Here is a 13,781-nt window from a genome sequence, read left to right on the forward strand (position 1 = left end):
GATTGAAGGGTCCCAGGTTCGATTTCGACTGAGGACACATGCCCGGGTTGCGGGCTCCATCTCCAGTGAGGGGTATGCAGGGGGCAGCCCATCAATGATTCTCTCTCATCATTGATGTTTCTGTCTCTCCCTCTCCCTTCTTCTCTGAAATCAATAAAAATAGTTTTAAAAAAGAGCATCTACTGTGTGATCACATTTATAGGAACTTCTACAGTCAGATCTAATTTATGCTGACAGAAAGCCTATCAGTGATTGCCTGGAGCCGGAGGTATACACTGGGAGGGATTAACTGCAAAGGGACACAGGGGAGGAGTTTGGGGAGTGATAAAAATGTTCTATATCTTAATTGTGGTGGTGGTTATTTTTGTCAAAATGCAAACTGTACACTAAATATGGGTATGTTGTAGCTTATGTAAATTATACCTTAATAAAAAAAATTTTAATGTAAGCAACAAGTTGGTGTTTAACAAACAAACAAAGAATAGTTTTCGCCCTAGCCAGTTTGGTTCAATGGATAGAGCATCAGCCTGTGAACTGAGTCCTGGGTTCAATTCCAGTCAAGGACACATACCTAGGTTGCAGGCTTGATCCCTGGCCCTGGTTGGGGTGCATGTGGGAGGCAACCAACCAATGTGCCTCTCTCACATTGATGTTTCTCTCTCTCTGTGTCTCTCCCCTCCCTTCCACTCTCTCTAAAAAAAATCAATGGAAAAAAATCCTCTGGTGAGGATTAATAAAAACAGCAACAAAAAAATAGTTTTCTACGGGGAAAAAGAAGAATACAAACCAGCCACTCTTACAGAAAGTAAAATATCACTATATTCTAATTGGCTTTTTTTGCTTTCATTGTTGTTTTTTAGAATTAGTTTCCCCAAAAGAACAATCAATGAGGCATAATGACCTTCCGTGTTCTTTAAGCCTATTAAAACCTTGATATTAGTAGTATTAACTTTGCCCTTCGACTATATAATTATTTCAGGCAGAAAATTTTTGGTTCCTAAATTACTCAAAATAATGAAGGTAAGATGAACTGATTCTTGGGGTATTTTATGTTCTTTGAATACCACCTATATTCTTTAGCCACTGTCTCTCATGATTCATTACAGTAACTATCATTAAAAAATTAAATTACCTGCACCCCTAAAATAGTTTCTCTGGCCAAAGTTTATAATACACTCCAATAACAGAGTTTTGCAAAAGTGAAATATATTTAAAATAAGTGGTTTTAAAACAGAATATAAATACAACAACCAAAAAAGAAAACCGTCAAATAAGAGATAGCCAATATTTTTAATGCAATCACTAAAATATGTGAATTCTTAAGGAAAAATAAAAAATATTCTTTTCTTCATGTTTCATTAGATTGTGCTTTTCAAAATTAGAAAGAGATTAAAGTTTATTAGTTTTTACTTTACTTTAGAAAACACATTAAAAAAGATTAACTCCTAATTCTACTTATGTTAATAATTAAGTTGATTATTTTCCTAATCCAACTAATCCTTACATAGTACTAACAGTCCTGGTAATGCTAATGATCTAGAGAGGCCAAGTATTCAATAGTCGTGTTTATAATTAGTGACTACTATGTTGGGTAGCACAGAAGAGAGGACTTCTGTCATCACGGAAATTCTACTGGACAGCACTTATCTATAGAGTCTAAGTGACTGACTTTACTAGGTACTCCTTTCCTCCCCACCAAGCACTTACTTGCAGAATACTTGCAACTTCGCTGACTGGTAATTCACTTGCTTTTTTTGATGTCAGTACAGGAATCATTGTCTCATTTTCACCATTAGGAATTTTTTGAAAACGTGCAACCTAGAAAATCAAACCAAAGTGAAAATATTTGCAAATACCAAACATTTCTAATGCAGTCTAGAATAAATAAAAATTCAAATGTTGACAGCAACTTATTTCCCAATTAGAACAAAAATTATTACTAATGAGTATCTAGTACTAAGGTAATTTTATACTAACCATGTCCTGATTTTTCCAGAAAGTACATTTTAAAAATTAGTGCCAGCTAGAACACAAAATAATTTTCACATTAAATTTAAAAGATGCTATTTTTACACCAATGTAATGAGTAAAAAGTAAAACAAATATCCTGTCCAGCAGATCCTAATGATTCCCTGTAGTTAGAATCCTCTAAACTCATTATGTTTCACACAAGGGACAAGAGAAAAGGACAGCTAAGCTTTCTCCATTTAATTACTCCCGTTGGTCAGTTCACTTCTTAACTATCCAGAAAGGACACCTAGCTACTCGAAGCACCATGACAGCAAGTCAGACTTAAAGTACCACACAAGGGGAAAAACAAAAAGCAAAAGAGACCATACAAGCAGAGGATGCACAAGCTAGTGAAGGGGGTTCAAACAAGCAGAGCAAGTCATAGAGATGATGGTAACCATGATGCCTACATATGCAGCTTCGTAAGTATATATTTGCTCTAATCTAGAACACAGAGTAGTTTTGAAGTTCTACCCATACCACTGTGAAAAAAATTTACTAACAATATTTGTGCACAGGTGTTTTTTTTGGCTTTAGCCTTAGTTTTACTTACAATTTTTTTTATTTTTATTTTTTGTCAATAGCCTTAGACTACAATAGTCAAAATTGCTATATAGCAACATTGCTTAGGTTAGTTTTCCCCATGTCCACCCTTCAGCACAGTTGTTATTCATTTGAAATACAGTTAGGTTCATTTGTTTCTGCTTGTATTATTCCATTTGGGATTTTTCCCCAACCTCTCCCCTACCTTTGTTCATTTTATTTGAGCATCTGAAATATTAATTTAGTACTAATAGTCAAAACTACTCAAAACAGGTAAAATCAGACAAGTGTCAAATCCTCTCCATCCTTTCCTTCTCTCTTTGTGTTACCAATCTCATTGTATTTTTAGTATCTTTCCTGTTTCCTTTTACACAAATGCCCAGGTGTGTGTACACGTTCTTATTTCCTCTTGTTAAAGTAATCTGATCTATAAATACCATTTTTCACTTAATATATCCTGGAGATTTATCTACTATTTAAGAAATCAGTTCACATATCTCCTTTATTCTTTTCATAGCTGCATAGTACTCTGTTATGTAGATATACCATGATTTATTCAACTACTCTCCTATGTATGAGATTGCAATGTTGCATATGGAGTTTCATTATTGTTGGAGTTGTAACTTAAGGAAAAAATCCAAGAATTGAACCTGATAGCTCAAAAGACAAATACATACATATGGTTTTGGTGGATATTGCCAAAATCTCCAAAAAGGGTGGTACTAATTTATCATATCAGAAACGTGTTTCCTCGTGGCCCGACCAACAAAATGGATTGTTATACTTTAATTTTTGTCAATCTGATAGCTAAAAAATGGTATCCCAGTGTATTTAAATTTGCATTTCTCTAATTATGAGTCTGAAATCATTTCATATGTTTAGGGGCCATTTTTATATGTTTTGGGAGGGGGGAATTATCCTTTATGTATTTTGTTCATTATCCTATCAGGTTATTATAGTTTATTCTCTTAAATTTTTAAGTTTTTTATATATTAGGGATCTTAAGCCTATTATCTGTGATATGTTACAGATATTTTCTTCTAGTCTATCATGTGTCTTGACTGTAAGGTGTTTGCCATGCAAAAAATAAATTTATTTTTATGTAATAAAATTTACCAAACCTTTCTCCAATTGCCCCTGTATGAGTCATTCTTGAAGAATCAATATTAAGAACATATTTTAAGAGCTAAAATGCCCAGTTCCAAGAACTATCTGGTATTCAATAGTTAAGGTTGTACTGGCTAAATATTATACAAGGTTAATATTAAATTTTAAGAAAACAACACACCAACCTTAACAATAAGAATTAAAGATGTGCCTCTCCCTCAAACAATGTAGAAATATTAGCTCAAAATGGATCAATGACCTAAATGAGCTAAAACCATGAAATTCTTAGAAGAAAACGGGTAAATCTTCATGACCTTGGAATCTTGGCAATGGATCCTTAACTATGACACAAAAACCACATGCAACAAAAAGAGGAAAAAAACCAGTAAACTAGACTGTATCAAATATAAAAACTTTTATGCATCAAAGAGCAAAATCAAGAAAGTGAAGACAACCTACAGAATAGAACAAATTATTGCAAATCACTTATCAATAATGGTTTAATATTCAGAGTATATAAAGAACTCCTGAAACTTAACAACAAAATTACAAACAACCCAATTTTTAAATGGTCAAAAAATTGGGAGAGAAGTTTCTCCATTTGTATATTTACAAGTGGCCAATAGGCACATAGAAAGATATTCAACAGCATTAGTTATAAGGGAAATGCAAATCAAAACCATGACATACTATTTCGCATGTACTACTAGGATGGCCAGAATTTTTTTTAATTCAAATTTTAAAAAAGAAAATAACAAGTGTTGATGAGGATGTAGAGAAATTTAAACTCATATATTGTTGGTGGGAAGGTAAGATAATGCAGCCATTATGTTCTACTTAACACTTTATCAACAACTCTACTGAAACAATATGCTTACCCAAGATAACATCAACTCAAAGTTGGAGAGGGGCAGCCACCTTGCATCATAATGAAAAACGAGTTTTTCAGGCTGAACCAATAAGTAGAGGCAACATAGCACCATCACTGCATTTGTAAAAGCATACAGTACATATTTACTAAAAAAAATGTAAAAACCCAAACTCAAAAACCAACTATTAAAGTACCAGACCATAAGACTCTAAAATGATAATCCAGATAAACACATGTGTAAGCTGCCCTCATACTCCATTTAAAGAGCTGTAAAATTATTCCCAATGTAACTCTACTGCTGAAAAAATATAATCATCTTAAACTGAATCATGAGAAGTATAGCTTTTAGACCAAGGAGTAATGATTCCAGAGTACTACACAATCCATCCACGCCTTGAGTCTATATTCAGTTCCAGCCGTGGGCAAACTACGGCCCACCGGATCCTGCCCGTTTGAAATGAATAAAACTAAAAAAAAAAAAAAAAAAAAGACCGTACCCTTTTATGTAACGATGTTTACTTTGAATTTATATTAGTTCACACAAACACTCCATCCATGCTTTTGTTCCAGCCCTCCGGTCCAGTTTAAGAACCCATTGTGGCCCTCGAGTCAAAAAGTTTGCCCACCCCTGGTTTAGACCAACATTAGGGCCTACTGCAAAGTGGTAACATTTCTGGAAATGAGGTCTTAAGAAGAAGATTGGTAGAATAAATTAGAAATGTTTGGCCTAGAGAATTATGAAAGGCAGTGAATGGTCATTAATTGAATTTCAATAAAAGTTCCTAGATAAATAAAAGATATGACAGGCATCTTCAAATATTTAAGGACTACTATATGAAACATGACAGTCTGCCAAGATTAAGACCAGAACTAGTGTCAACAGGCAAAAGTATAGTCTCCAATTACCAAAACTTACTAGTAGATAACACTAGTGATTTTTATATAGGGTAAGAAGTTGGTCCCCTCAAATTATAAGATTCTAGGAATGTGCAGGGAGATACCATAGGCTCTTTATTATGTTTGGCAGCAATTTTCAACCGTTTTCATCTCATGGCACACATGAACTAATTACTACTATTCTGCAGCACACCAAAAAACATTATATTTTTGCCAATCTGACAAAAAAAATAGGTATAATTTTGATTCATTCACACTGTTCAACTGTTGTGTTGGCTGTTGTCATATTTTGACAACCTAAGGAAAAAGAGGTTAGTGCCCCTGATTAAATAGTTAGGTACTGAATGTTTTAAAAATTCTTGAGGCACACGAGTTGAAAATCGCTAGTCTATGGTACTAAGGTTTCTAACAACGAATTAGTAACCTCTGTTAAGGGAAATACTGTAAAGAGGTTACCTTCCACACTGAAACTGGAAGTTCCAGAACATGGACACAAAGAACAGTGACACAATCAGGCTCCAATGTAGACCAGCTCTTAAATATTCCTCATTTGGCAAATTAAAAACCAGCACAATCACAAATCATGTTTATAATCACAATAATAAATCATATTTTCTCCCATACTTACAACACCTGGAATGAAACAGGATTTTCATTGCTATTATATATTTGTATCCAAGAGCAAGAGCTCATTCTAATCCATTTTCAGTAGAGCAAACAAATAACCACCAAAAAAAAGCCATTTACCTCTGGAGACCAACAGGGATCATATACAAAATAATCAACTTGACCCCCCCCTCCCCAAATTTTTTTACATTCTTATTCCTAAAAGAAAACTATAATTTTAAAAATTAGATTACTGTCATTTTTAATTATTTAAAAAAAATAAAAACCTGTTCATTGTTTTTAAACAGCAAGTAACAAGAAAAGGTTTAATGTAATAAGCCCAACTCCTCAGTCTTACTGCCCAGTAGTAACCTCTGTTAACTGTTTTCTGTGTATACTTCCAGTCATTTTCTATGCAAGTATGTTACAAGCCTTTTTTCTGGTTGTTTTTAAATTACAAAGGTAACCACATAACTAGAATTTGGTTTTTTTTTTCACTCAATTCATCTTGGATCTCTATTTCACCACACATACTGACGTGCTCCTTTTTTTAATAGCTCACTGAGCATTTCATTATATAGTAGTACTTCAATTTAATTGATCCTCTCAATGACATGATCAAGTTAGACTTTTTCCATGGTGGGACGACAGAAATGGGACATTGGAAACCCAGGGGGTCTATTTCCACCCAAATAAACCTTGCCACACCCCAATTTTTCATGCATGGGTCCTTGGAATGCTTTCCTCATGATCCCGTAAAAGAGCCTGATTGCCACCAACCTGATCATAACACTGTTGGGTGTTTGTAAATTTTATTCTCACAGCTATTGCAAATTGCTCTGCAAAGAGACTGTGTCAAATAAATTCCCAACATCTGTCAAGAGCTTCTATTTTCCTTGCAATCTAGCCAAAAGTAAGCATCATTACATTTTAAAAATCCTTGCCAGTTTGATAAGTATGAAATGGTTATTTCAATTCACTTTTTTCATTACTCAGATTGAGCACCTTTTCATCTATCTTTTGCCCATCTGCAACCATGTGCAAGGAACACCCTTGCACAAACCTCTTTGCTTGTGCAAGTATAGGTATACGATACATTCCTATACAGTATTCAGAAAATAGAATCTTACAACTCAACAAAAAAGCAAATATCAAAATTACAAAAGGGGAAGAAGATTTGTATAAAAACTTCTCCACCTTAACTAATAAAATAAAAAAAAAAAAACTTCTCCAAAGACAAATAGCCAATAAGCAAATAAAAAGTTGCTTGATATCATTAGTAATTAGGAAAATACAAATCAAAACCACATGATACTATTTCATACTCCCAAGAGAGCAATTAAAAAACACACAGAGAAAATGACAAATATTAGAGAGGATGCTGAGAAATTAATTGGGACTCTCAAACATTGCTGGTGGAAATGAAAATGGTGCAACCTCTGTGGGGGTTCCTCAATAAACTAAACATATACCCCAGCACTTCTAATCCTGAGTATACACCTAAAAAACTGAAAACATACATTCACACAAAAAACCTGTACATGAATATTAATACCGGTATTATCTACATAGCCAGAACATAGAAACCAAATGTCCATCAAATGATGATGGATAAATAAAATGTGGTATATCAATACAATGGAACATTATTTAACCAGAAAAAAGATAGGATACATGCTATAATGTGGCTGAATGTTGAACAGAAGAAAGAAGTCAATCAAACACACAAGGTCACACATGAAATATTCAGAATAGGCAAATCCACTGAGACAATAAGCAAATTAGTGGTTGCCAGGGTTGGGGTAAAGAAAGAACAGGAAATTATTGCTAATGGATAAGTTCCTTGTAGGGTGACGGGAATTTCTGTAATTAGATCAATGCACATAACGTTGTGAATATAGTAAAAACCACCAATTGTACACTTAAAATGGCAAATTTTATGGTACGTAAATTATAACTCAAAAAAAAGAAAAGGAAAGAATAAAGATCTGCAAAATAATTTAACTCATGGTTTACCCCAGCAATAAGGGAATTAGTATTCAGTCTGTAGGAGACTTTGGGTCTAAAATTATGCAACCATAACAAAAGAAGAATGAGTTGGGGGACTGATTCCAAGCATTTATAGACAGAATAAATCCCCACGTGTAGGAAATATAGAAATAAGAGCTGTAACTAAGGAATGAGGCGAGTAAGCCTAAAGGGAATGCCAGAGAACAGCTCCTTTCAAATGAACTACCAGCATTTCCAACTGTATCTAACTTTAAGCATACCTAGTCCTTTTAAAAAGATCTTCATTACAGATAAATGATGGAGAAAAAAGGTCATCATTTACTTCAAAAAGATTTTAAGAAATTAAAATCAAACGGGATATGGGAAGAACTTAAAATAAAATACAAACAGCTCATAAATGGCCTAATTTTATTATAAATGAGTAACATAACCATACAGAAGTAGGTAGGGGAAAAAATTACCTAAGTAACTTTGGAAAACAGATTATGACTATACTTTAAAGCTAAAAACAAAGATTGTACTCTAGTTTAAAAATATGTTTCTCACAAAGGAATACATTAGCAATTCTGAAGCTACTTTTACGTGTGCAGTAAGATTAAACAAATAAGTAAATATTTTTTGAATGAGAATCAGGTTTCTCACCTTTGGAGAAGGAAGTAACAAGAAAAGGGAAAAGGATAGGGGGGGAAAAAGATAAGACTAAGGCTTGTGGTATAGGACTGGAATTGGCAGCATCAGTATGAATTCATAGTTTTTAATTTATATATGTAAATGGATAGATAAGAAAATTTAAATATACGGGTATGTATTAACAAAGGAAGGGAGCAAATGGAATCAGACATTAAGCCTGATTAACTAGGAAGGGGCAGTTTCAGACACTCCAGGGAATCGCCACATTTCTCAGCCAAAGGGACATTAATCCCCACGTGGGGAAATTTCTTTGCTGGGTGCATGCTAGGTGACCAAGCAAAACTATGAGGCATGTGCAGTAGGGGCCAAAATGGCAACCACAAAAAGGAGTCTAGCCTGGGGAAATCTGGTAAAAAGAACAGATAGAATAAGGACACAAAACTCCGGAAGATCCTAGAGAATGATTGGTTGGGGGAAGGCACTAGCATAGCCCTGGGAAAATCCAGGAGAGACTGGGTAGTTTGAAAGCTTACTCCTTCCCAAAACCAAGGAAATATAATTAAAGCTTAAAAAAGGCCAGAGACAGTTGTGCTCTTTGCCTTTATCAGCTACCCAGGCCAAAGTGCAGCATCAACCATTGTCCGTGGACCAGATGGAAACAGGGACTACTAGACTACTGGAGCCTCAGCTGCTGGGCTAATGGCATGGCAACTCAGGGTCCTGGCCCTCCTCCTGGGCTTGATGGGGAGAAGTGCAGGCCCAGAGGCTGAACTTCTTCCACAGAGAGTCGGAGCTTAGCCACCAGGTTGTGAATGAGACCGCCTAAGCCCTTCCTTTGTTTTTGCTCCAATAAATCTTGCCACTATACCTCAAATCCTCCTATGCATATATCCCTGAAATGCATTTCCTGCAATACTGTAGACGAGTCCTATTTCCTCCAGCAACATTTTTATTACTATACAAATATTTGCTAGCTCTATCTACTGAGAGGACCTAGAAACAATGGCATCCCAATAATACTGAGCATGCCTGATATGCAGATCTTGGTTTCTAGATACCATCATAATAATAAAAGTCCAAGAGGCGTCACGACCAAAACAACCAAATGACCGGTCACCATGAGGTGCATGGAGCACCTCCCGGGCCCTTCCCCGAGGCCCTCAGGCTCCGATCACAGCAAGGCTGGCAGCCAGTGGGTGGGCAGGTGGGAGAGCTCAGCTGGGAGCACAGTGGGGCAGGTGGGCAGAGCATGTGTGGGTAAAGCGGGTGTGCGAGCATGGAGCGGTGGGCGGGTGTGCAGGGCACGGAGATTTCGCGTGCCAGGCCTCTAAAAGTTCTCCAATAAAATGAGCCAGCCTCCTTTGGAGAAAGTGTTGATTCTGTGCCTGGTGCAAACAGGAAAAATATGGGTTGCACTTTTAATACCTTGTGGTACCAGAAAGTAAATTAGTGTTCACAAAATGATAGGAACATTGCAGAAAGGACACAAGAACAAATTTGAAAGTGCTCTCAATAACCAAAGCTGGAACAATTTGTGCAAAAAGTATTAGATTTTAACCCATACAGTAAAATACATGTAAATAAATTGGACAATCAATGAATGGAGCAAAAAGGGCAGGATTCCAATTAATAAATATAGAAGGAATGTGGGAAACAAAATCATTATTAAGTCACATAGGTAGTTGCCGCCAGCAAGAACCATTAATAGATGCAAAAACTGGCTGTGATGAGACACAAGATGTTTGCAATTTCAAAGTACCACCCCACAAGAGGAAGGTATTAATTACAAAGGAATTATTACATTACGAAAGAAAAATTACTTTTATTAATAATTACAAAGGAAAAAACAGTAACTTTAAAGTGGAGAAACCTGGCAGATACCACCTTAACCAGTGATTACAGTTAACATAACCAGTAATAAGACATACTAATCATGAGTAAATAATTATCAGGCAAATCCAACTGAGGGACATTCTAAAAAAATAACTGACCAGTACTCTTCAAGTTTCAAGATCCAGAAAGATTTAAAACACAAAACAAAATACTGGGGAACATATTACTAAATGCAAGGTGGAATACCCAAGTGGATCTGGGACCAGGAAAAGGATAGTTTATAAATGTGAATTTCTTGGTTGTGATCTTTATAGGATGGTTACATAAGATGTTAACATTAAGGGAAACTGTGAAGAGGGCATATGGGAAATATTTATACTACTTTTGCACCTTGGTGCAAATTTAAAATTGCTTCAATTAAAAAGTTTAAAAGATTTTAGAAAAAACTCTGAAAGTAAAGCAAATCTTTCTTCTATAATTCAAAGGAAGAAAAACAATGAAAAAACAGTTAAACACTTAGTACTAACTGTTAAACAATTACACCTGGGAAGAATTTGGCATTTTTCTTTCTCAAGTTAAAAGGTGGGCATAATATTCCATTTACTGATAGATCAACTTGTATAAGTTATTCCAAGTCCTGACAGAAATTTGATACAAGATGGAGGGAAGGGTAACAATATGATCTACATATTTTTAGAATCTGTCCATTTGTTGTTACCATACATTAAACATGCAACTACTATTTTTTAAAGCCTTCAGCGAGCAAACAATTATTTTACTAGCAATATCAAAGTAAAAAAAATGTTTTTAAGACTTCATTAATTATATTACTTTCCTTGAAATTATAGACTAGCCAGTAATTCAACTGTAGAAACAAATGGTAGCTTTCTTTATTCCTTCTCCTAGTTCTTCCATATGCTAATTGCATTCACTTCATACAGCAGTTAATTGGTGGGCTTAATTTTATGGGCTATGTCACACCAAACCCTTACAAAATCAAAGGCATGACTGTGCCATCCTTCGCACCCCGAACTTAACTGACCTAAATAGTTCCAGGTACAACAAGGAGCCACATAAGGCCTTACAAGTAATTTGTGGTCAGATGCTATTTAATAACATCAGAAGCCAATTTTGAATCCTAAACATGTAAGTTGAATGAGAAGTTCTTTGCTGTCACAAAATGTACTCTATTATCACTTATACATTATTTCCCATTTTAAGTGGTTTTCCTTAAAAGTTATTTAATTTTTCTAACCAACTATTTTAATACTGTGTTTAAATAATCTTAGTTTAATATGAAAAACAGGAAGAATGTTACTTCTAAATTCCACCCACTATTAATTAAAAAAAAAAAGAAAAACATTAGTAAGGGTCCAATAAATCACTCACTACACTCAGGCACCTTTACCTATTAATTGCATGTTGTAGGTGGGGTAATTAAAGTATAGGGAGACCAAACTATTCTTTTTTTCCTAAAAGTAAAGTGATAGCAGAAAAGGACTCCTTAAAAATAAGAATGTCACACAATATGTACATTAAACACAGTGAGGCTATGACTATAATGTATTTCCAAGGGAATGGTCCCTTGTATTAGAATTGAAAATACATGTGTCCTGTCCTTAACACGAGTGAAAGAGCTGGTGGTTAATGTCCACACTTTACAAAAGCTAATAAAAAGTAAGTACTAGACATGCAAAAGAAAGTCACCTCATGAAGACCCTAATATATAAATCTGATGAAGAGTGCTGACTTCAGAGGGGAATCTACTTGAAATTTTGTAATTGAATAAAAAGGAAAAGGGCATTACATACACAAGAGGTCTGGCATTTTTGAAAAGAAATAATTCAGAACACTTCAGGTCTTAATTTCAAAGAACAATGAAATTGCTTTCTAAAAGTTCTGAGAGCAAGTAAAATTTTTAGTTTATCCTCATTGATTAGTAGATAAAACTTTTAATCCAAATTTCCACATTTTTGCCCTACTGCTGGTTACAAATCATGAAATACTCAAAAACAAAGTACAGTTAAAATCGCAGTTTAATTAAACCATGAGGCAAGCATTAATATTATAATAGTTATTACAGGTTTCTTGGGCAACCCATGTCTCAGAAAAATATGTAAAGCCTTATAACTCGAAGTTAGTTAAGACATTGTAGACGGGTCACAAGAATTCTCGTGTTTTCTGTTCTAAGGCTTGTGGCCAATCACGAGAATTCTTTTAAAAGATATTAGCTTGTAAGAACATGTAATAAATAACTTCAAAATGCAATGGGTATTTAATTTTAAAGCGTGCCTTTAACATTTATGTAAAACGTTTTTTTGTACTCGTTCAATAGAATCTTATCTGGCCACTGGGTAAAGCTAGCAATAAAACTACTGGTCCTCAATGTGTTAAGAGTCCAATGGCATAAATAATTTTCCCAAATTTACTCATCAACCAGGGTAAGGGGAATTAGCATTTCTTGAGCTCTTTCATGCTAACTCTTTCATCTTGCCCAATTTAATCCTAACAAGCCTGAGGCAGAGTCATCATCATCCCTTTACATATGAGGAAAAGAAGGCTTAGAGAAGTTAACTTCCTTGTCTTTGATTAGAACAATATTTCTCAATCTCCACAATATTGACATTTGGGGTCAGATAATGCTTTGTTTGGAGAGGTGGGGGCTGGGGGGCGGGGAAGCTGTCTTGTGTAAGATGTTTACCAACATCCCTGGCTTCTATCCACCGGATGCCAATAGCATCTGCTCCAGTTGTGCCAAACCAAAACATCTCTAGATGTTGTCAAAACCACCCCCAGTTGAGACCCACTGAGTTAAAGTGAAGAAGCCAGCATTTTCATTCAATGGACAACATACCATTGAGTTGAGTTAGGGATAATGAGGGTCTTTGCCCTGACAAGCATTAAGACAGGCACACCAGCCCGGCCAGAGTGGGTCAGTGATTGAGTGTTGATTCATGAACCAAGAAATCCTCGGTTCAATTCCCAGTCAGGGTACATGCCGGGGTCATAGGCTCAATCCCCAGTAGGAAGCATGCAGGAAGCAGCCGATCAATGTTTCTCTCTCATCAGTCTTTCTATTTCTCTATCCCTCTCCCTTCCTCTCTCTCTACTAAAGAAAAAAAAATTACTAAAAACCATATTAAAAAAGAAAAAAAGAAAAGAAAATCAAGCACACTGTGACAGTCTGACCTTCAATCTATTGCCCTTAGCCAGCCCCGACATCAGCTAACTGCTCCAACAGGTCAGTGGCATCTCCACTCATCCACTTATGCCT

General features: G+C 35.4%; 1 protein-coding gene across 3 annotated transcripts in view; it reads right to left on the reverse strand.

Moving 5' to 3' along the window:
- The window catches only part of ATP2C1 (ATPase secretory pathway Ca2+ transporting 1), a 123,807-nt gene that overhangs the window by 77,090 nt on the left and 32,936 nt on the right, over positions 1 to 13,781 (reverse strand). Inside the window, exons 1-2 of one of the 3 annotated variants that reach the window (XM_036332631.1) lie at positions 4,539 to 4,617; positions 1,708 to 1,818 (exon numbers count right to left, since the gene is read on the reverse strand). In XM_036332631.1, the coding sequence (XP_036188524.1) occupies positions 1,708 to 1,818; positions 4,539 to 4,550 (123 nt within the window). In that variant the 5' untranslated portion in view covers positions 4,551 to 4,617. Of the gene's footprint in view, positions 1 to 1,707; positions 1,819 to 4,538; positions 4,618 to 13,781 lie in introns of those variants that run through there. The other 2 variants (XM_036332632.1, XM_036332633.1) reach the window with 2 other exon arrangements.

The sequence above is a fragment of the Myotis myotis genome, unplaced genomic scaffold, assembly GCF_014108235.1.
Source record: "Myotis myotis isolate mMyoMyo1 unplaced genomic scaffold, mMyoMyo1.p scaffold_m19_p_13, whole genome shotgun sequence".
Classification (NCBI taxonomy): Eukaryota; Metazoa; Chordata; class Mammalia; order Chiroptera; family Vespertilionidae; genus Myotis; species Myotis myotis.